The sequence below is a fragment of the Haliotis asinina genome, unplaced genomic scaffold, assembly GCF_037392515.1.
Source record: "Haliotis asinina isolate JCU_RB_2024 unplaced genomic scaffold, JCU_Hal_asi_v2 scaffold_17, whole genome shotgun sequence".
Taxonomy (NCBI): Eukaryota; Metazoa; Mollusca; class Gastropoda; order Lepetellida; family Haliotidae; genus Haliotis; species Haliotis asinina.
Genome location: NW_027133889.1, coordinates 2656695 through 2677961, shown reverse-complemented (window position 1 = coordinate 2677961; position 21267 = coordinate 2656695). Strand labels below are relative to the sequence as shown.

Genomic DNA, 21267 nt, shown 5'->3' with positions numbered 1-21267 from the left:
GAACATCCTAAAACTTGATAGGCATATACAGTGTTCCCAGAAATTATTGAGAAAATCTTTTTTTTTTTCTAATGATGTTAAGATTGGAAAAAGGGCTTTCACTACGCACTAAGCATACTAAATAAGGCAGACAACTCTTGAAGGCTTAGAAGGCAGCTCATTACGTCAAGAGTTATCTCCCTTGTCTGAGCAGACGGCTTCCTGTGTTGACATGGCAGAATTTACAGCAAGAGAGAAAAGAAAGCTCATTCTAGATGATTTTGAAAGGGGTGAGGCTGATGCTAAAGTGTTAGCTTGTAGACATGGTATTCCTCTGTCTACAGTATACAGAACTTTGAAGAATATTCAAACAGGAACCGGGATAGAGCACAAAGCAGGGGCAGGTCGGCCTAGGAAATTCAGTGTTGTGGATCGCCGAAGACTTGGGCAGATTGTGAGTAGGGGCAAATTGAAAAGTGTTGAGAACATCAGAAATGAAATGATTAGCAGAGGAAATCCTCAGGTATGCAATGAAACAGTTAGGCAGGAATTACAGAGACTTAATTGGGTGAAAAAACGTGGAATTCCCTCGCCGTTGATGAAAGATGCACAAAAGGAAAAACGTTTAAACTGGTGTCGGGCTCATGAAAATCAAGATTGGGAGAATGTTTTCTTTTCGGATGAAAGTTCTGTTTGGCTTTTCCCTAATTGTGTGAAAATTTGGACCAAAGATACTGTCAAACCTATCTACCAGCGACCAAAACATAGCCCGAAGTTTCACATGTGGGGTTGCATATCGGCTCGCGGAGTGACGCCATTGTGTGTTTTCACGGGAAACTTGACAAAAGAAAGATACGTTGACATTCTAAATGGTCACCTTCTTCCGACAGCACAAACATTGTATGAAGATGATTGGATTTTCCAGCATGATAATGACCCAAAACACACTGCACGCTACACAAAACAGTGGCTGTCGGGCGAAAATGTTCAAGTTTTAGACTGGCCCAGTTACAGCCCAGACCTAAACCCAATTGAGAATGTGTGGGGAGTCATGAAGGACAGAATAAACCAAAAGGGACTGAGAAATATTGAAGATATGAAGGCCGAGGTGGTCCAATATTGGGATACCCTGTCACACGATTACCTACAAACTTTGATGGGTAGTGTGCCTAGGCGTATTCAGGCATGCATTGCTGAGCGAGGAGGTCTAACAAAGTACTAAAACAAGACTGAGACTGTAAAAGGATGATGTTTTAGCATGTTTATGTAAGTAAAACGCCAGAAGTTAATAAACGTAATGTGTTACATGACGCAACATGATTCTCAATAATTTCTGGGAATACTATATACTAACGTAAACGTAATGAGGTCACACTTGCTTATGTGTTTTGCAGCTAGAGACGAAATTATTACTCTCGAACAAGTGTGGCATATGACTTATACGAAACGAGTGTGAAATTTGGTAATGCCCGGGCTTGAGCATTTTGGGATATCATGGCAGGTGTTAAACAAGTCAGCGAACCTGACTACCCGATCCCGTTACACGCCTCTTAGGACAAGCATGGGTGAAGCATAGCCAAGTTTTGGAGCAGGTGTAAGGTTGTCAGAATGCATTTAACTAATTGAAGAAATTTATTTGAAAAACATACGCCATCTTGTTTACATGCCATAAATTCGGTAGCGTTCTTTGAATAATATAGAATAATATTTTGTATATTTAACATGGCGGTAAGATGGATAGGTTGCATATTTCTCAGCGCGGGGTGACATGACTACAGAGAGTCGTACATAAGACCATATTACCCTCGAGAGAGACATACAACTTATAATGTACACATATGATATAATATATATATATGACACCGCATGGTTATGTTTCATGGTATGGGTAATAAATTATGTTGTGTATGAGGTGAATATGCCCACTATGCGTTTACACGCTGTAACCTACAGTACACTAGTTTAATTAGTTATGAAACACGTGGTGAACGTGTTGGAACAGATACATGAAAATGACTAATGGCTTCGACAGAACGTGCCCTCTGAAATAAGAGACCAGCTAGTAGTTGTGTCGTTTGAAGCGTAAGGGCGAGAACTTTGTGAATGCATGCATAGACTTGCCGTAAGTCTCCCCAAACAGTTTCTCCATTTTGCGACACTCGGTTAGATATATTTGAGAAGAAAATAAAATAATATATGCTAGACAGTAGGTGTAGTTCAGGGACGGAGCCAGCTTACCAAGAGACAACGAAAATTCGATATATTACATACAGTGTATGTCTACGTTAGTCTATGATGCACCCAACACATGGCAACCATGGTCTGGGATATAGGATAGTTTACGGTTCTTTCATAGTTTTCAGTGCTCAACAACGTCAGACTTCAAGTCGATATTTCGATTACTGTATGTTGTAATTTATGGTACAAGTGTTATGGTTGGCACTGTCAAGAAAGTGCGTAATGGCACAGGTACATATGACGAATGTGAGCCCGATATAGCGTCAATAATGCACCTTTGTTCAAACGAGCCGCAGGTGATTGAACTTCAACAGCCAACGGGCTTGATAATGGTCCGTTGTCAAGCATTTTGCGGGCATTGTCAAGTTACAGTGGCACGCTCATTTCTGATAACGTGCGGGCGTTTTAATGATAATTCTATCCAGTTGAACTACTACTATACGATATAATCATTTCTACTGACAAGTATGAAAGATTTGTGGTTGAATTGATATGTTATATACTACCTCAAACTTAAAGAATTAAAGAATTCATTGTGTGTGTGTGTGTGTGTGTGTGTGTGTGTGTGAGAGAGAGAGAGAGAGAGAGAGAGAGAGAGAGAGAGGAAATGCTCCTTTCCAAAGACTTGTCAACAGACTGGGTGGCCCACAGATGTATACGGTTAGTCGAATTCTCTTATTTTCAGCGTGTACACGAAATAGTTCCAGTTCCACCTTAACACTTGACCAATGAAACAAATATAACACGCATGATTAGGTTTCCAGAAGTCCAAGTATGTAGTGTTGCTGTTTCATATTATGAAGAACAAAAATCCTTAAGAAATGCATACTGGACAGAAGTAGTTAGGAACATATGTAAATTTTGAAATTATGAATAACGATCTGTTTATTTATTGGCAATCTGATGAAATATCAATCTTAAAAATACCAATATCCTTAGATTATTTTGTCCAGTATATAAAAGCAGTTATAAAGTAGGCCCGTGGAACGCGCATAAATACATGTAAACTAAGATGCGAGAGTCACTGGGGTGGTTAGTGCACCCTGTCTGTGGGATGCATACAACAGAGGGCATTGTGCCAGTTTGTATTTTTTGTGGTATAAAAGTGGAAGGGCGTTTTTTTCGTGATATCAAATTGGAAAGACGGCCTATGCAGTGAGATATCGCTGTCATGTAAAACGTTTATAATAGTTGCGTGAGCTTGCGTGGTTCGCCTGGATGTGGGCGAGACTGTCGAGAGCCACGCTGCATAACTCCGGTATATTTATTAGTAAAACAAGGGAGAGATAGGTTATCCCTGGTGAAGCCAGCACGCAGGGAGACGAGACGTCATTCGAAAGTCCGAATTCAGCATGCTTTCCTGACTGCGACTGTAGGTTACATAAATATTGTAAGCCCACAGACAATATAATCTATTACATGGTAACTGATTAGCATATCTAACTGACAAGAGGGTGTGCTACATTCCAATAGATAAGCATACATGTTGGTTGCTATTGATAAGTTTTGCAGTGTAACGGACGTGATAGAGAGGGGCAGATCATTATCTCAGGACCTGCTTGCATGTCATATCGACCTGAACCCCCTCCAAAGGTGCCACCGTTGTTCAGATTTCGATCAGCAAGGACTGATTTTTGACATACAGGTGCTTGCTGTGCAGCTAGGATTGGATTAAATTTTTTACATTCCTCTGTTTCCCTAATTATATCTCAAGAAAAAGGTATAAAACAAAGACAATATTTCTTAAAAAGACCATCTGTGTTTTTTGCAACTGAGTTTTTAGCCAGTTTTTTTCAGTGCATTGAAAATATTGTATCGTGTAAATCAGTAATCATGTGAAATATGTCTGATATACTTGTGCTCCCTGTTACATAAATATTGTAAGTACGGACCTTGTTCATATTGAAACTGTTATGGTTAATGTCATAACTTTTTGTAATTCTTTACCTTGTGCGATGGTGACGCCCTTTTCTGTTTCATGCATAATGGTGCACAATTTTGTTAATTCCTAACACCTATTATTAAGATCAGTAAGACAACTATACACTTGGCATCTCAAGTGGAAAGTGGATGTGAATCCCGAAACAAACTATTAACTAGCTTTTCTTGACGCTTAACGGCACTAGTATTTCTGTGGCTGTCCGTGGGGAATTTAACTCGGGGTAGAGGATGGCTACTCACACCAACACCACACAACATACAAAGATCTGAAGCAGAGTTTCGATGTGTTTACTACCAGTCCCAGATATTCTCTGACATAATACATAATACATAATACATAATTCATCATACATCATACATCATACATCATACATCATACATCATACATACAACTTGAACTTCACCAGAATATGGAGTGACACAGAACTTCAGTCTTAAAAATAACTTGGATGTCAAAGAAATAGAAATATTGGCCAACATACCTGAAGCAGAGTTTCGATGTGTTTACTACCAGTCCCAGATATTCTCTGGTTTGGGTCTGGGACTGGGCTGCTTATAAAGACAGGTATGTCGGCAATTCAATGTATCAATGTCAGTAAATTATGTAATGAATACAGATAGTGGCTTTATCTATCTGGGTTTGAGGTAATGTTGAACAAAAAGACCGGCTGTAGTTTGGGGATAACCTGTTCGTATAGCCCTTTGACTTTAAAATACGATAATATGTTATAAATTTGACCGGGAGATGAATTTAGTTTTACTACATTAAAGGTCACATGCAACCAAAAAATCAAACATAATTAAAACACATTTATCACTTATTCATGACATATAATATACACTGCTGCTTTTAAAAAAACAAATAAACACAATTATAAGCGTACAATCGCGATTCAAAAGTGCAATATTTTGTACTTGGGCTTACTTCCCCCGAAACGAAGTCCTCGGGAGACCGAACCCAGCCATAGCGGGTGGATATGCACTCAAGTGAAACGACGGCTTCCGATTGGCTGTTTCATTTGCTGATATGCTAGGTTTCATTGTGTGTACAGAAAGATGATCTGTCTGATGGACATTTTAGAAGTATAGCCAGTCACCAGGAAGTAAAATTCTTTATGGATAACAACTTCTTTTAGTGTACTTGATCCGTCGTTTCAGTATGGATTCATATACTGTTGTCAAACAAAATCATATACACTGAAAGAAGTTGTTATCCATGAAGAATGTATATAGAGATGTTGGGTTTGGAAAATACATATTCTCTGAATTTGCGCTCGATCCAATAACAAAATCATGTCAGAAGAGATAGTAAACTACTGCGCGGCTGGAATCTGTCATTCGTCCAAGTACAAAGCAGGACTTGAAACTGACAAGAGTTTGCACCAGTTTCCGTCAGATCCAGTCATCCGAAAAAGATGGATGTAGTTTGTTTGCAACCCACAGACATAAAAACATGTCATGTATATCACACGTGCCTAATTACATAATGTGGCAGACACGGGACTCGGGTGCACGAGTCATAAATCAGCTTATTTTCTTTATGTCGTATAGTCTGATGGGTGTTAAGTTCAAATCGCACGTGGTCAATGATTGAAGCTGTGTATTGCAGGTTGTCTTTAGCAGACAGGCAGGCAGACATATAGGTGTGAATAAACCAGACACTGAGCTTTCTCTGTGACAGAGACTGCTCACCACAATCAACATGAATTTTTTTACGTAACGAGCAGATCATTTACTTGTTTGTGCACACAACCAAGATTAGACTACTGCTCACGACCTCAGTATGCATACTGTTTCAAAGCTCCGCGAATCTATTCACTGCGCATGCGTTATGGACGCAGCGCAGCACAGCTGTTGAAACCAGTTCCCCCCCCCCCCCCTCTCCCCCCCAGCGCTGAGGGGAATTTAGTGAAATGTTTGAACTCCAATTTCGCGGGCTTTTTTTCATCGCGTTTTTTTCAACTTCATAGATTGAATTGGCATTTTTTATGATTTGTTTCGGTAATTGCATACCAAAAGATACCAGAATCTGCAAAGTTGTGTTTTACGTTGCATGTGACCTTTAAGCTCCGTTAAACTTGGTTGATCTAAATATTGTGAAATGTTTGGTTTCGAAACTGGAGTTTGACAATTACCCTAAAGGGCAAAAATTGATAAATTTTGGCATGCTAACAAAACCATAGGCTAACACGTGTCAGTGAAGATCCGAGTTAGACTGGATCTTCAGCAACTTCTGTTTGTTTTAAGAGGCGATCAACAGGACCGGATGCTCAGCGGAGTCGCTGACATTGTTGTTGGATGTAATTGCCCATTTATTATGCTCATGATGTTAATCACTAGATTGTCAGGTTCCGAATATCGGTGTTCTGATGGAACTATTGACTTTCTTTTTGGTAATGTGAATGGTTTAAATTCCAAAATCTGTGAAAGTGACTTTTTGAATTATTTACCCCATTTCAAAATTGTACGTTTGGAGAATCATTTGTTGACAATATTTCCAATGTTGATTAGTTGCATGACTATGATGTCATTTATAACCAATGTTTTGTCCGAGTATGGTCGACTCTGGTGGTGTCAGCACAGATGTTCATCGATCTCTCATCGAATCGTGTAAATTGTGGAAATCTGATTTTGTCATTTGTGTATGTATAAAATTCATTAAGTCGATATGTACATATATCCTACCATTGGGTTCATCCTACTATAAGGCTCTGTAATGCACTTAGTCTTGATTATGTTGACCCTTCTACATTGTTGTGGCAGTCTTCCCGCTCCTTATCTACTAGTTTAGTATAATAATATTCTATCTGCAGGTACTTTCCTTCTTGTATTGTGTAAAGGTTTGGTTGTTCCACTCCATAGGATGGGACAGTATGATTGTGTGGATATGATTATCGAGGTATATACCACATGGATTCTTTTGGGAAGATAATTTCGATCGTTGTCAGTAGACGTCTGCGCAGTTTGCTCATTTCTTTGACAGCATTGCGAGATCGCAAGCGGGATTTGGAAAGGGACATTGTACTATGGATACTTTAGAAATGCCTTGTACAAGAATATCTGTCTAAAAGTGGGGGTAGATTTTTCTGTTTGCATGTGGATTTCAAAAAGGTTTGGTTATTATGGTTTTCAGTTGTGAAAAAGGGGGTTTATGGAAAGCTGCTGCTGGTTTTACAAAATATGTACTTTCAGGTAAAAGAATCTGTTGGAATAATATGTTGGTAGTTCTGTAACAGAGTATTTGATTGCTTAAGTGGAGTAAGACAAGGATGTGTCCTCAGTCCATTTTTTTCAGAGTTTATCTCAGAATCTATGACAGAAGATTCTGATGTCAGAGGTATATTTATCGGTAAAGTTTATTTGGAGTTGTTATTTTTATTGTTGTTGTAGGGTGATGATATGTGATGCTAACTTGAAGAATGTGTTCGATTTTAAATGCAAGGTATGCTAATGTGAAAGCTTGTTTACGTCGTGGTAATGATAAGACTTCTTGTTTACGACTGTCCCATTGGATTAAGACAAAGATGTGTTGTGGGCCCAATTCTATTTTTTCATGTTTATCAACGAACTGTACTGTGATATTATCGCAAATGGTAAGCATGGTGTCCAAATGTTTCCAGATCTCTTAGAACTTTTTATGCTTTCATTTGCCGATGACGTTATTCTTCTGTCAGAATCTGCAGTTCTAACCTCGGGAATGTTGAAACATTCCCGTGCTTCAAATACTCAATAACTCCCGGAAATTGACCAACACATGATGTTTATCGACATTGTAAACGAAAAGGGATTTTACTGTCTGCACTCGTTTACATCGAGTAGGGGTACAACAGTGAAGTGTCATCAGCTGGCCGTATCAGCTGGTTCCCATGGTAGCATCTGGAGTTGCTCATTTGTGACGTCATTCTAACTTTACGTCACAATATAATTTGAATTACGTCATCACTGTTGATGACACAACAAAACTATTGTTAACGTGTCAGTACGCAGTGAATAGTCTTGCAGTTTCCGGGAATCTAATACAATTTGATCATGTTTTTCAACCAATCAGATTACAGAACTCAGTAACTTTTGGTTTACAATCCGCAGTCAACGATGTGCCAGGTGTGTAAGTAATCATGTCTGGAGTAGACAATCTAGATATCAACAACGTGTATATTTATCTACGCTACTGGGACACGATGAGCTGGCAACCGCGTAGGCGACCTTGACCGCCTGTCCTGTTAGTCACCTCTTCCGACCAGCATGCGTTGCTGAAGACAAATTCTAACCTCGATCTTCAAGGGTTTTAACAAAACTGAGAGAGGCTTATAGACTTATCTTATCTAAACCATGCAACAGTAGAAAGCTTTACATTGTAACACGAGAACAAAACAAATACAAAACATGAACACACTGACACAGTCATGGCAAATATTGGTGAACGAATGCGTATATTTGATATCGAGTACAATGGCAAGTCAGAAGTTAACGTAATATTCGTCTGAATCCTTACATCAAGTTAAACAGTAACAAAATACATTCTTTGCTGTCTTTTGATTTTGTTGACAGTGTTTGAAACGCCTTGTCTGGGGCGGTGGGGTATCCAAGTGGTTAAAACGTTCGTTCGTCACACCAAAGACCCTGGTTCGATTCCACAAAGCCCATTTCTGTTATAAGTCAACGTGACGTCGCTGGAATGTTGCTCAAAGACACGCATTTCTTGTTTGGACATTTTGTTGTGATAAATAACACACAGCTATGTTAAAGTAAAACAGTCATGTATGGGGGAAGCAATATCAATATTTTAGTGACCGTAAATCGTGAATCGAATTCATGAAGGGATACCATGAACCATAACGTTCCCAATGCATATCGAGAGTAGAAACATCTTTGTTTTTGTTGTGCAATGAAGATTCTGATGTCCATTTCATCTTGCGCTTCGGATATACAAACATTGAGAATAAGTTCGAACCAATTGTCCCATTACTAGTACCTATCTCAGAAGCGTAAGCTAATGGTAAAAGCCATGACGGTTCTCTTCCGCACACGATACAGTGTATGAAGCTGTTCATGGTGCCCATTGCTTAGTATTGTGGTAACATGGCAAAGAAGAAGGAAACAATATCTATTAATTAACTGTAAATACCTGTTCCTGTTACCATGGTGACATGAAAATATTTACATTATATATTGGCATGGCTAAAGAGGGTCATTGTGCACAACATGTATGATAACGTTCACTGCATTGTACATAGTTCTCGTGTAAATAAGTGCTTACGTTGTACAGGCAATGGAGCCACGGACATTTTCACCTGCAGTTGGTCACCTGTAGTGTTGTACAGATCCTTATTTAATTTGAATGGCAGCCAGATAAACACCCAGTTCAGTAGGAAAACGGACCCTAGTGGTTAAGGGGTTCGCTCGTCGCGCCCCCTCATTCCCCATGGGGGTACATTGCGTGGAGCCCACTACTGGTGTCTCCAGGCATGATATTGCTGGAATGTTGCTAGAAGTGTCTTAAGACCATACTCACTCAGCCCGAAAGAGACTGGACCTAGATTTTCAAAGTTCTCATAGCGCTAAGACAGTCGTAAGTGCCATACGCTAGCAATAACTTACGACGAACCAGAACAGCACAACAATCTGGCAAGCTATTCACTCAGCGTTTGTAGCCCTACCAACTTCGTAAGCCCCTACTTAACACATTGGCTTCGAACGAAGTTAAGATTTTTTAGGGCTACGAACGTTTCGAGCATACGGGCTCAATACTTCAGTGAGAAGATGTAACCCCAATTATGACAGACATTAAGTTTTACCTCTTCCTAAACGTCACAATGTTGACTTTGTGTTTAGTATTATATACGTAACACGATAAAGGAACATCACCATTTATGACAAGGACGTAAAATAACCCACGTTTTTATTAATATTTGCCGACAGCTCCGCCCATGATAAAGATGATATGTCCATGTACCTCTTGTACGTAATCATTAGAGCGAAAGTCAGCACTGAAAACATGTTCTCTCTTCCAAACATCATTTACACCGACTAATATATTCGTTTGTGGACCCTGGATTATCCAAATGAATGTGACAGTACAGTTTACAGAGTAATGACAATAATATGATGTTATGTCTTGGCGTATAAAAGGTGTTTTGTCCGGCCATTAGATATGTGAGTGGCCCCCGAATACAACGTAAACCCAACGTAGATGATAGTAAATGCTTTGTTCACAGTCGTGACACTGTGTTTCACATTATATACGGAACATAAAGGTGAAAAAGAGACAGAACACACATTCACATACCATCCATTATTTATTGACATTTAACCGACAGACCCGTCCATGAAACAAATGTTTTTATGTGTCTGTGTGTGTGTTTTCAGACATACTCTTGCTTACATAATGTATTAAAAAGAATCACCTTTGATTTTACTTTTTGCGTTACCAACAAAACGGGGCAGGGCAGTCTGACATTAGGCGAGTAAAGACCGAGGACAGGCGCTCCTGATAGTGCAGAGTTACACAGTTACGAGATCTTACAGTAACTGACAGGTTGTGTAAACACAGAAACAGACAACACCGAGCATGTTAGTGACACGCGATCACCCCACTTCAGTGTTCGCGGTAGGTTTTGTAGGAGTGCATGCAGGAATGAAGTTATAAAATGTAGTTCATTTTTTATGCGTGATATTTTCATAACAATCCTTTCAAAATTTCTTGTTTTTTTCTATATTGCGGTTTAATGGTACTTTTTTAAATTAAGCATATGAGAATCCGAAAGAATGCACTCAAAATAATTTGTACGTGTTTTTATTATTATTTTGCTTGAAATATGCAGGTTTCTGCGTTAACGCGTACACTGCCATCTGTATCTAGTAACAAGGACGGGTATCTAGACTTTTTTAAATGTAAGAGCTTTAATGATTCCACTCACGTTATATTTAAACATTATTTTACATAATTATATATTTGTATTTAACTCAAACTCAGGCTATGAAACATCCTGACCCGTGAAGGTTTAGGGGGTAGAATAGGCCTTCAACAACCGATGTTTGCCATAAAAGGCGACTTTGCTTGTCGTAAGAGGCGACTAAGGGGATCGGGTGGTCACACTCGCTGACCTGTCTGACACATGTCATCGGTTCCCAATTGTGAAGATCGATGCTCATGTTGTTGGTCACTGGATTCTTTGGTCCAGACTCGATTATTTACAGACCGCCGCCGTATTGCTTGAATATTGCTGAGTTCAACGTAAAACTAAACTCACTCACTCACTCACTCACTATCCTACGAGATGTACCTGAGAACTTGGCAATATTTTCCAAAAAAATAATTCTTTTTTCAGCATCGTACAAATACACACGCACACACACACACACACACACACACACACACACACACACACACACACACACACACACACACACACACACACACACACACACACACACACACAAGCAAACAAACAAGCAAACAATAACACATGGCTGTAAAATTGTTCATTAATTGGTCAATTTAAATCAGACTCGCTCATGTTATATTGCATTATGAATTAACGCCCTTCTGAATCAAATGTTCTTATTAGTATTCTGATTAAGGATTGTCCCATCGAAGATGGGTACCTTTGGATGCGATATTCCGTAAGAGAGTGCTAACTGGATCGAGTTGTCAGGTTCGCTTTCATGGGTGACGCATGTCACCGATTCCCAACTGCGCAGAGAGGTATTGATGCTGTTGATCACTGAATTAGTTACTGACCGCTGCCATACATCTGGAATATTGATGAGTGCGGCTCCTATGCAACGAAGATAGGTTTGAAGGTACCCATCTTCTTTATCGGAATATTAATAAGAACATTTGATTCAGAAGGGCGTTAATTCAGTTAAATCCGTTATGGTCGATTTAGGAGCACGTTAATTCAGTTAAATCCGCTATGGTTATGCAATTATGCAATTAGCAATATCACGGCTAGGAAGGTATACTAGAAATTGGCATCGCACATTGTACAGTAAGGGAATGGAACCCGGACCTCTAGATTGACGATCATGTGCTGTAAACACTTGGCTATCTACTCGAGTGAGTGAGTAAATTTCCTTTTTCACGCCGCTTTCAGCAATGCTTGACACTACGAACTCTATGAAAGACAAATCAAACGTACAATATCAACATTTGAAGGACGTGTTTTGTTTTGTGTTTAGACAATAGTTAATGAAGTATTTTATTTATTTATTTCCAGCGATCAGAAGAATGACGAAAGACAACGAAAAGAAGGAAGTGATATCACCAGAGAAACAAGATAAGAAGAGCAGAAATAAGTTACCCATAGACAGAGGATGGGCTTGGGTTATTGTATTGGGTGAGTTCAATCTCAATACATGTAAGTTTGTTCAGTGAGGGTAATATACTGAGTGAAAAAAGAAACTTCATTAATTTTTGAAAAATTAATTCGTCGTGCAATTGACGTTAGTGTCAAATCAGGATTTGCACATGCAGTCGATCACGTGAACTTTGCATCGAAGTTTTCTTCATTTGCATTGGTTTTCTTTCGTTTGCACTGGCCACAAGATTTGAAAAAAAGAACCCACTTTTAAACCACAGTTCTAACGGTACTTTAAATGCCACGATTGTCAAATGTGCAACGTGAACGTGCGGTTGGCATGTTGCAAGCGGAAAGATCAGTTATTAACGTCGCAAGAACAATGGGATACTGCCGTCGTACTGTGTATGACTTGCCAGGTCGTCTACAACAAACTGGCACCACTTCTGATCGCCCAAGGTCGGGTCGTCAACGTGTGACGTGACGAACAGAAGACCGACAAATCGTCCTACGTCACCTTCGTGACAGATTTCTGCCGGCTACACGAACTAAGGCTGAGATGTTTAGAGGTCGTCTGTCGTCACAGACCATTCGAAATCGGTTACGGGCTGCCAATCTCCATTCTCGACGTCCGTATCGTGGGCCAATATTGACGTTGTTTCATCAACATCAAAGTCTGTTATGGCCCCAGCGTTACCTCCGAGGGACCCAGAGAGATTGGAATCGAGTCGTCTTTAGCGATGAATCCAGGTTTACCCTCAGATTCGCGGACGGTAGGCACAGAATCTGGAGACGACGTTGTGAACGGTATGTCTAATGTTGTGTACAGGAAGTCGCCAGATTCGGGGGTGGAAGTTGCATGCTGTAGGATGATTTCTGTGGAAACAACCGTTCCCGACTTCTGGTCATCCGTGGAAACCTCACAGCTGCTGCTTACCGCGACCACGTGCTCGCCCCTGAATTCGTTCCTTTCCTCATGGCCTAGGACTACAGATCCAGCACTGAAAATGCTCGGGCGCATACCGCGATGTTGACACGAAATTTCCTTCAAAACGCTGGAATCAATGTCATGGACTGGCCATCGAGGTCCCCTGACTTTAATCCAACAGAGCACGTTTGGCTTCGTGGTCTTAGGAACCAACCTCAGAATTTGCAGGAACTTGCCGCTGCCTTGTAAGAGCAATGGCGTAGAATCCCCAATCACGTGTTCACAAGCATCGGGCAGTCAATGATGAGACGGTGTTTGGCAGTGATGAATGCGCGGGGAAGCCACACACAATACTGAACGGAGAAATTTCGAATTTTTATCTTGTGACTTAACATGAGTACATCTCACAGATCTTAGCAATGAAATAATAACAACTTAACCAATATACCATCTCTTGTTCTTTTATAGAGCCCTGAAGAAAGAATGTGAATTTTTTTTGGACTCAGTATATTTAGTCACCATGGCCCATGTTCGTAGTTGTTGAAGCCTATAAATTGAAACATAGTAGTGGTGGTACGGGTGGCTGTTGCTACGCTAGTAAAGGTTGTACAGGGTTGCCACCATTGGAAATTGGCCAACATGTGATGACATCGAGACAAGTACAGCAGTGCAGTGTGATCAGCTGTCCGTTACAGCTGGTTCCCTGGTAGCATCATTCATTTGTGACGTCATTCCTACTTAACGTCACAGTATGATTTGTATGACATCACCACTGCTGACGGTACAACTGAACAATTTCTTCGTGTCAATGTGTAAAGGAAAGTCTTGCAATTTCCGGGAAACGAATACCATTCGATAAGGTTTTTCAACCAATCATTACAGAACACGGTGACGTTTCGTTTACAATATAACCCAGTGTGATCGTCATTGTCAGGTTCTGTTATTCGAGTCATACAACTAATGTAGCGGCATGGTCATACGAGACTCAGAAATGCAGACGCAGAAATAAACATATTGTGTCACAAAAGATGCATAATAATATTCTTTGTAACAGACTCACGACGAAATCGTGAAAGTTCCTGAGATCGAAGTGATGACGTCTTGGGTTATGTTCAGTGAAAGGGAACATAGGCAAGTATCGAGGATACATCAAGCCATGTCCGATCTTCGTGATCAGTGAAGAATGTATTTATCTTACCGAACTGCTCAATGTTAATTTTGAACTGTTTGAAGCATGGCTATCGGATCGCACTCTTCAGCAAACCTGTGTGAATCAAACGATTCGAATCTTGTATCTTGCAGTCTTTTCCTCACAGGCATTGTCTTAGTAAAGTCACTGCGGTGTAATTCCCCTTCCTGATATTCTCATGGACTACATTTGAACGTTTTGTCAAAATTCATTCATTGGAATGCGTGGCAAATCATTTCGTGGCCATCGCTAAATTTTGCAGACGACACTAGCAAAGCAAATTTTGAGTCATCTCCCTTCATCGATTTGCATTTGCAAACATAATTTCCGCGAAATATTATGCGTGATTCAATGTTTTTCGAGATAAATAAGTACTACCACGAAATACCGACTTAATTGCCATGGGCAGCCGGGTACATTGTAATATACCTCGCTTGTAAGTGAGATACATTGAAAATAATACAATAGCGCTTAAACAATCAGATACGTCCCATAAGAACCCTTTATATTCGTAATTGAGGGTCGCCTGGACCCCAAGTGTTGTAGGGTAAGGTTAAAAACTGAAGACGGTCAATGCAAAACGAGCTACAAATAAATACACCGCACTGATTTCACCATACAGTTGTGCGTTTTAGTCGCCTATGATTTCTCAACGCCTTTCTAGTCACCAAAACATGAACACACTCTAAGACAGCTGAAATAAGGTTGAAGTGCTCCCAACAAAAGTTGTTGATTCACCTCTCCGATTTAGAACATGCACATTGCAAAGTTGAACATTCTTTTAAATCTTAAGCCGATAGAGAGAACATCACACAATGACGCTATTTCTGTTGTCACCATGACAATGTTACCTTGTACACCATAATATATTCCTTCCATCTTTTCCTTTTTATACAACAGCCACATTTTCCATCAACTTGATTCAAATTGGCATGTATCGGTCGTTTGGCATCCTATTCGTGGAATTTCTGGACGAATTCAAAGCACCAACGTCTGTGACGTCATTAGTCATGGGGATGTATTCTGCAGCGTATAGCCTAACAGGTAAGTCGAGTGTCAGTTGACTTGACTTTGTCTTTAGTGTAGTGTGTGAGAAATGATCGTAACCAACGCATGCTTAAAGATCACATATACTCTAGGGGGTGCAGATGCATAAACGACTCATTGACATCGTTATAAATGAAACCAGCTAGTCATTAAAACTGCTCGGTTCGATCTTTAATTACCTTAAATCGACCTTTTTGGCAGCAGTGCACAATTCTCAGCCGCAAACGAAATTTCAACCAATCATTTAGTTTTGTCTCCTGCTTTGCCTAGTTTCCGAGTTACAACTCTTGTTTTCATGGACGATTCTGTCAAAATCGCTTGGTGTCGCTAGGCTGTAATCCGTGTTGTCATCATTCACTTGATGCTCAGTTAATGAATTTATAACAGGTATAATTAGTGGTAACGCCACTTAGATTACCCGACAAGGGTCCCCATTTGGCATTTCTTGTATCTGGATCGATCAAAGCATTAACCGATAACACGCTGATTGATTAATTACCTGTATGCGATTTAAATGGGGATTTGTCAAAAGGTAGTGTTTATGCCTGTACATTTACTAATCTATACTGAACACACTCTGTCGTGTCTGTGTCTATGTAAAAACAACAACCTGCTTTCAAAGGATTAACCGCCCATACATTGATTGATTGCTCATTATTGGCTAACTAAATAACTTTTTATTATTACTTTTTTTAAAAGAATGACGCACATTATGCAAATAGTTGAAAAATCTGAAACGATACATCACTTTTCCGTATGTTAGATTGTTGAAAGACACATCACTTGGGAAATTTGCAGATGTTTTTGTGGATATTGATGGATACATTGCTCGAAAAATGTAATAGCCTGACATTGCTCCTATAACTTTAATTTGTTTTAATTTTAATATTTGTATTTTGTTTTTTTAAGTTGTAACTTTGAACAACATCATTGTTTTCGTCGTTAAGTGTAATGATACAGACGACATACACTAGGGCGTGCGTACGAATTATGATTCAAATAGGCAAACGATAAAATGTCTAGATATTACATTCCTGTCGTACATTCACAGATTGCTTCTTTTTATTAAGTTTCAAAATGCATACGAGTATGATTATAAAGTAATTAGGATAATGAGACCAAATATAAATACGTATATTGACAAGTGTCTACATACCAGTGAGTGAACGTTTACAAACTAAGTAAATTTAGCAAGTGAAGAAATTTATCGCGCAGTATTTTCACCTCGACCCCAACCTCACTTATGTTATGTTAGAGGTTGTGCCATGCAAACTCCTTTTGGTCATGATTCAAATGCATATTCAACTACTAGTAGAAAATAGTTTTTCTTACTCGATGAAAACAAACCTTAATATCATTAATTCAAATGGACTTTAGTGGAAATCTGTGCATAGTGACACCATCACCCGATCCCAAGGAGCAATTGACAGCCACACAACAATTCGACATGTCTTTGGTGACGTCGAGAAATCAGCAAAATGACGAGCTTCCTACACATTTTCCATACAACTAACTGAAAATCGTTCCTTATATGACGTCACTGTAGGGCTCTGGCTACAGAGTTACGTAACCTGTCTGTGGTTTCGTTTGCGGGCGAGAGGGATGCAGACGGCTTTTTAGCAACTTTTAAGCGCTTGGTATTAATTAACCACAAGTTTTGTTACACAAGAATGGTGTTCCGTTTATGACTAACCAGAAGTCTTTCATATGCAGTGGTAAACAGAGCGCCAAAAATTGAGCTTATTATTCATTGTTTAAGAACTGGTTCAGCGATGAGGATCGCCGACTTCCTCATGCATCACAGTATTAGCAGGCCCAGATACGACTACTTACATACCGCTGTTATATAGCTGCAATATTGTTGAGGTCGCCTGTAAATAACTAAGAAGCAAAACAAACAAAAACATGTAAACGTTAATGGTGGTTAATGATGTTTTGTATCCGCCCTGTTAGTATGTTGTGCGTTCTTGTCACATTAACCAGGTGGAACTTATATGGTTGTTTTCAAGAACTAACAAGAATATGATATTAAGTTTTCACCCATGTTTGTTTTGACTGTCCTTTTGGGGGAAACATTTCAGCTTTGGTTGGACTCAATTTTCTGCTGGAGAGATTCAGCATCCGGTTCACATGTCTGCTTGGTGGCATCTTGATGTCCCTCGGAGGCATCCTCAGCTACTTTGCCATGAACCTTGAATACCTCATCTTCACTCAGAGTATTCTGCCAGGTGAGTTGCAATCCGTACATAAATATGTGCCCCGTGATGATCCAGATAAGAAGTTATTCTATACTTGTTGTGAGAGGCGACTAAGGGAATCGATGCTCATGACGTTGAAGTCTGGATTGTTGAGTTCAGATTCGATTCACAGGCCGCCGCAACACAGCTGGAATATTGCTGAGTTAGGTGTTAAACAACAAACCAACCAACCGACATAGCTATATGTAATAACTGCTTGTCATAAGAGGCGACAAACGTGATCAGGGGTGTAAAGTTCGCTGTCCTGGTTGATGCATGTCATCGTGTCCAATATGCGTTCATCATCACTGGATTGTTTGGTCCAGACAAGATTATTTGCAGACCCCCTTCCTATACCTGGCAACAGCTATGGGATAGCCTTGTACTTAACGCCTACGCTCGTCACCTTGGAGATCCGTGTACGATTCCCCAAATGGATACAATACGTGAAGCTCTGGTCACTCTCGCCGTGACATTGCTTGGATATTGCTAAAAGCGGCATAAAACTAGACTCACTTACTCCCTCTTATACCTGAGAAGTTGCTGTACATATAAAGATAAACGTGGCATTTTGCTAACGGTATTTGTCCTGATTAATGCTCTATCTTGAAAGCTGTGCCTTCATTATATGCATATGACATTGTCGACAGTACTGCCTTGTTGATGAACTGGTAATACCGATAACAATTTCAGGGATGGGTTCCGCGTTACTCTATGGTCCGGGTATGGTCATCGTTGGGCAGTATTTCGACAAGAGAACTGCCCTTGGCCAGGCTATCGGCAGCTGTGGAGCGAGCATCGGTGGGATGTCTATACCTCAGATAATAAGATACCTCCTGACACAGTACGGACTACGAGGCACAATGTTAATCGGCGGAGCCATACAAATGGAGATTCTCATATTTGCTCTTTTGTACAGGCCAGCCCCAATTAGACCAAAGGAAGATCAAACAGAAGAAACTATACTCAGGGAAACCCCTAGCGGTTTGAAACACGGCGACAGCGACTCTAACGTTTCCGAGAATGGCGCTCATGCATCTCAGAATTACATTGGAGGGATCATTGACACTCTGTCACAGTCCAGTGTTCTTAAATATGCCAGCAGCTGTGAAATTCATATCGTCTCAACCATGAGCCTGAACAAAAACGTTGTCGACACCGAAGGTGTAACAGAACAAGAGGCTTCTTGCTGTCTGAGGATAAAGAAGTCTCTGGACTTGTCGGCGTTCAAACGAGTAAACTTTTGGCTGATTGCTTTCTTCAACTTCTTCGGTGTTGTTGCTGTTACACTGTTCGATTCCTTTCTCCCAGCAATGGTACAGGAGGAAGGGTTCACTGACATGGATGCAGCGATGCTTGTCACTATATATGCGGCAGTCGACTGCGGCAGTCGATTTGCTTCTGGTGTGATAGTTGAATCTGGTAAAATCAAAGCGCAGAATTTGCTCGCTCTATTTATGTGCGGGACAGGACTGGTGTGTCAGTTCACAAGCTTCTACGTCTCATACGGGCTGTTGATCATGTTTGTTGTGCTGTTCGGAATGTTCTCGGGAGGTTTCCAAGCGATGAACGCTGTGGTGATGGTGGAGTTTCTTGATATTGAGACGTTCCCAAAGGCTCTTGGATTTGTGCAAGTCTTCCATGGCGTCTCCCTTGCGATAATGAACCCTGTACTTGGTGAGTAGAGTTAGAGGATAATGACATAAATAATAATAATAGTCCCGGTGTAAGGCGCCTTTCCATGCACAATGCATGGTCAAGCTGCACACAAGAAGGAACACAACAAAGTCTATAGATGCAGGTCTTGAGATAAGAGCGAAAGGAAGAAAAGTCTTGACAGAGTCTAATTTCTGTGGTTTGGCTATTCCAGGCAATAGCAGCAGAATAAGAATATGTTCTATGGCCAGAACGTTTGCTCTGGACATGAGGGCCAACATGGAGTCGTTTGTTCTCTGATCTGAAAGATTTAGTGGGCAGGTAGTTATCGATGAAGCTGGACAGATAGTTTGGCGCCATTCCAGAGAGACATTTAATAGCAAGATAGACAAAGTACTTGAGGGAAATATACTATCAGCCATCTTTTTAAACGCAAATTTGTCGAATTCGCCCACTGTACATTTACAGCATACCACGATATAAAATATGTTACACCGTTAAACAACATTAGCTCTGTCCAGATATATATGCTTGACTACCGGCATTAGATGGTCAGATTCTTTCACTTGCTTGAAACATGTCATCGTATCACAATTACCTGATGTTGATGGTAGTGATCACAGGGTTGGTCCAGACGATATTCTTTACAAACCACCACTTTCTAACTGCCATATGTTGCTGAGTCCGAAGTTAAGCAACAACGCACGAAACAAACGATCCATATCTACGTATGATGTGAATTTGTTGATATGTCTCGTTTTGGGAGGTCTGCGGGGTAACCAAGTGGTCGAAGCATTCGCTCGACATGCTGAAGACCAGGAATCGATTCCCCGTGTGGGTTCAATGTGTAAAACACATTTCTGCTGCCGCTGGAATATTTGTAAAAACATACTCATTAACGTTTGTGGGGTTTAATTGCAGGGGCTCTCAGGGACATCACGGGTACTTACTATGCTTCGTTTAATCTCCTGGGTTCTACAGCAATTGCGTCAGCCCTGTTCCTTTTGGCAGAACCCTTCACAAAGAGATGGATGGATGCAAGGAAGGTCAAGGCCAAGGAGGAGGAACTGAAAGCTTTGAACAACGTGACTGGTGATGAGGTTATATGATGGTGCTTGCACCTATAATAACATTTGACAAACAAATAATATATCTTTGTCTCACGTACAGAGTGTGGTCGCACAGGTGTCCAATACGTTCAACAATCGTCAGCCCGGGTAAAGTAACATTATAATCTGACGTCGTAGACATACTTGTTTTATTACCTTGAAATGCTCCCTGAATTTGAAGTCCTGGGTACCTGCTTTATGTATTTTGTTATAGTACAAGTCTGTGATATTTTATGGTATGGCTTAGTAGGCCATTTACAGAATCAGCGTCATCCGTGATTTTGGAACCGTATCCATGGCAATGTACCGCATGACTACTGATACATTAAACACGTCTAAGCTTATATTCTAGTTAGTCACATGTCGTCTGTCTTGCAATGATTGCATCTTTACAACCACAGCATGACTTCTGACGTTCCATATTTTGCCAAGGGACGCAACGACTCACACAGGTTGAGTGTGACACATCAGAGGTAGTGTTTGTATACTTCACTCTGAGCGATCCGATCCAAAGGAACGACTATGCGAGTATACTAGCGTCTTGGCGCAGTATGTCCCTGAGTGATGCCTGTTTTCATCAATTTAGCAGAGCTGGAATTCGAACACATTTCAAGGGAGCACGTTAGGAATACGTCTGTGTACA

The 21267-nt window shown here is 40.4% G+C and overlaps 1 protein-coding gene across 2 annotated transcripts in view; it reads left to right on the top strand.

Annotated features, from left to right (window-relative positions):
* Positions 1-20968, top strand: part of LOC137269814 (monocarboxylate transporter 12-like) — a 29843-nt gene extending 8875 nt beyond the window's left edge. Inside the window, exons 2-7 of one of the 2 annotated variants that reach the window (XM_067803652.1) lie at positions 12378-12497; positions 14441-14517; positions 15476-15619; positions 17704-17850; positions 18553-19536; positions 20437-20968. In XM_067803652.1, the coding sequence (XP_067659753.1) occupies positions 15508-15619; positions 17704-17850; positions 18553-19536; positions 20437-20624 (1431 nt within the window). In that variant the 5' untranslated portion in view covers positions 12378-12497; positions 14441-14517; positions 15476-15507 and the 3' untranslated portion in view covers positions 20625-20968. The remainder of the gene's footprint in view (positions 1-12377; positions 12498-14440; positions 14518-15475; positions 15620-17703; positions 17851-18552; positions 19537-20436) is intronic. The other variant, XM_067803651.1, reaches the window with a different exon arrangement.
* The last annotated feature ends 299 nt before the right edge of the window (positions 20969-21267 follow it).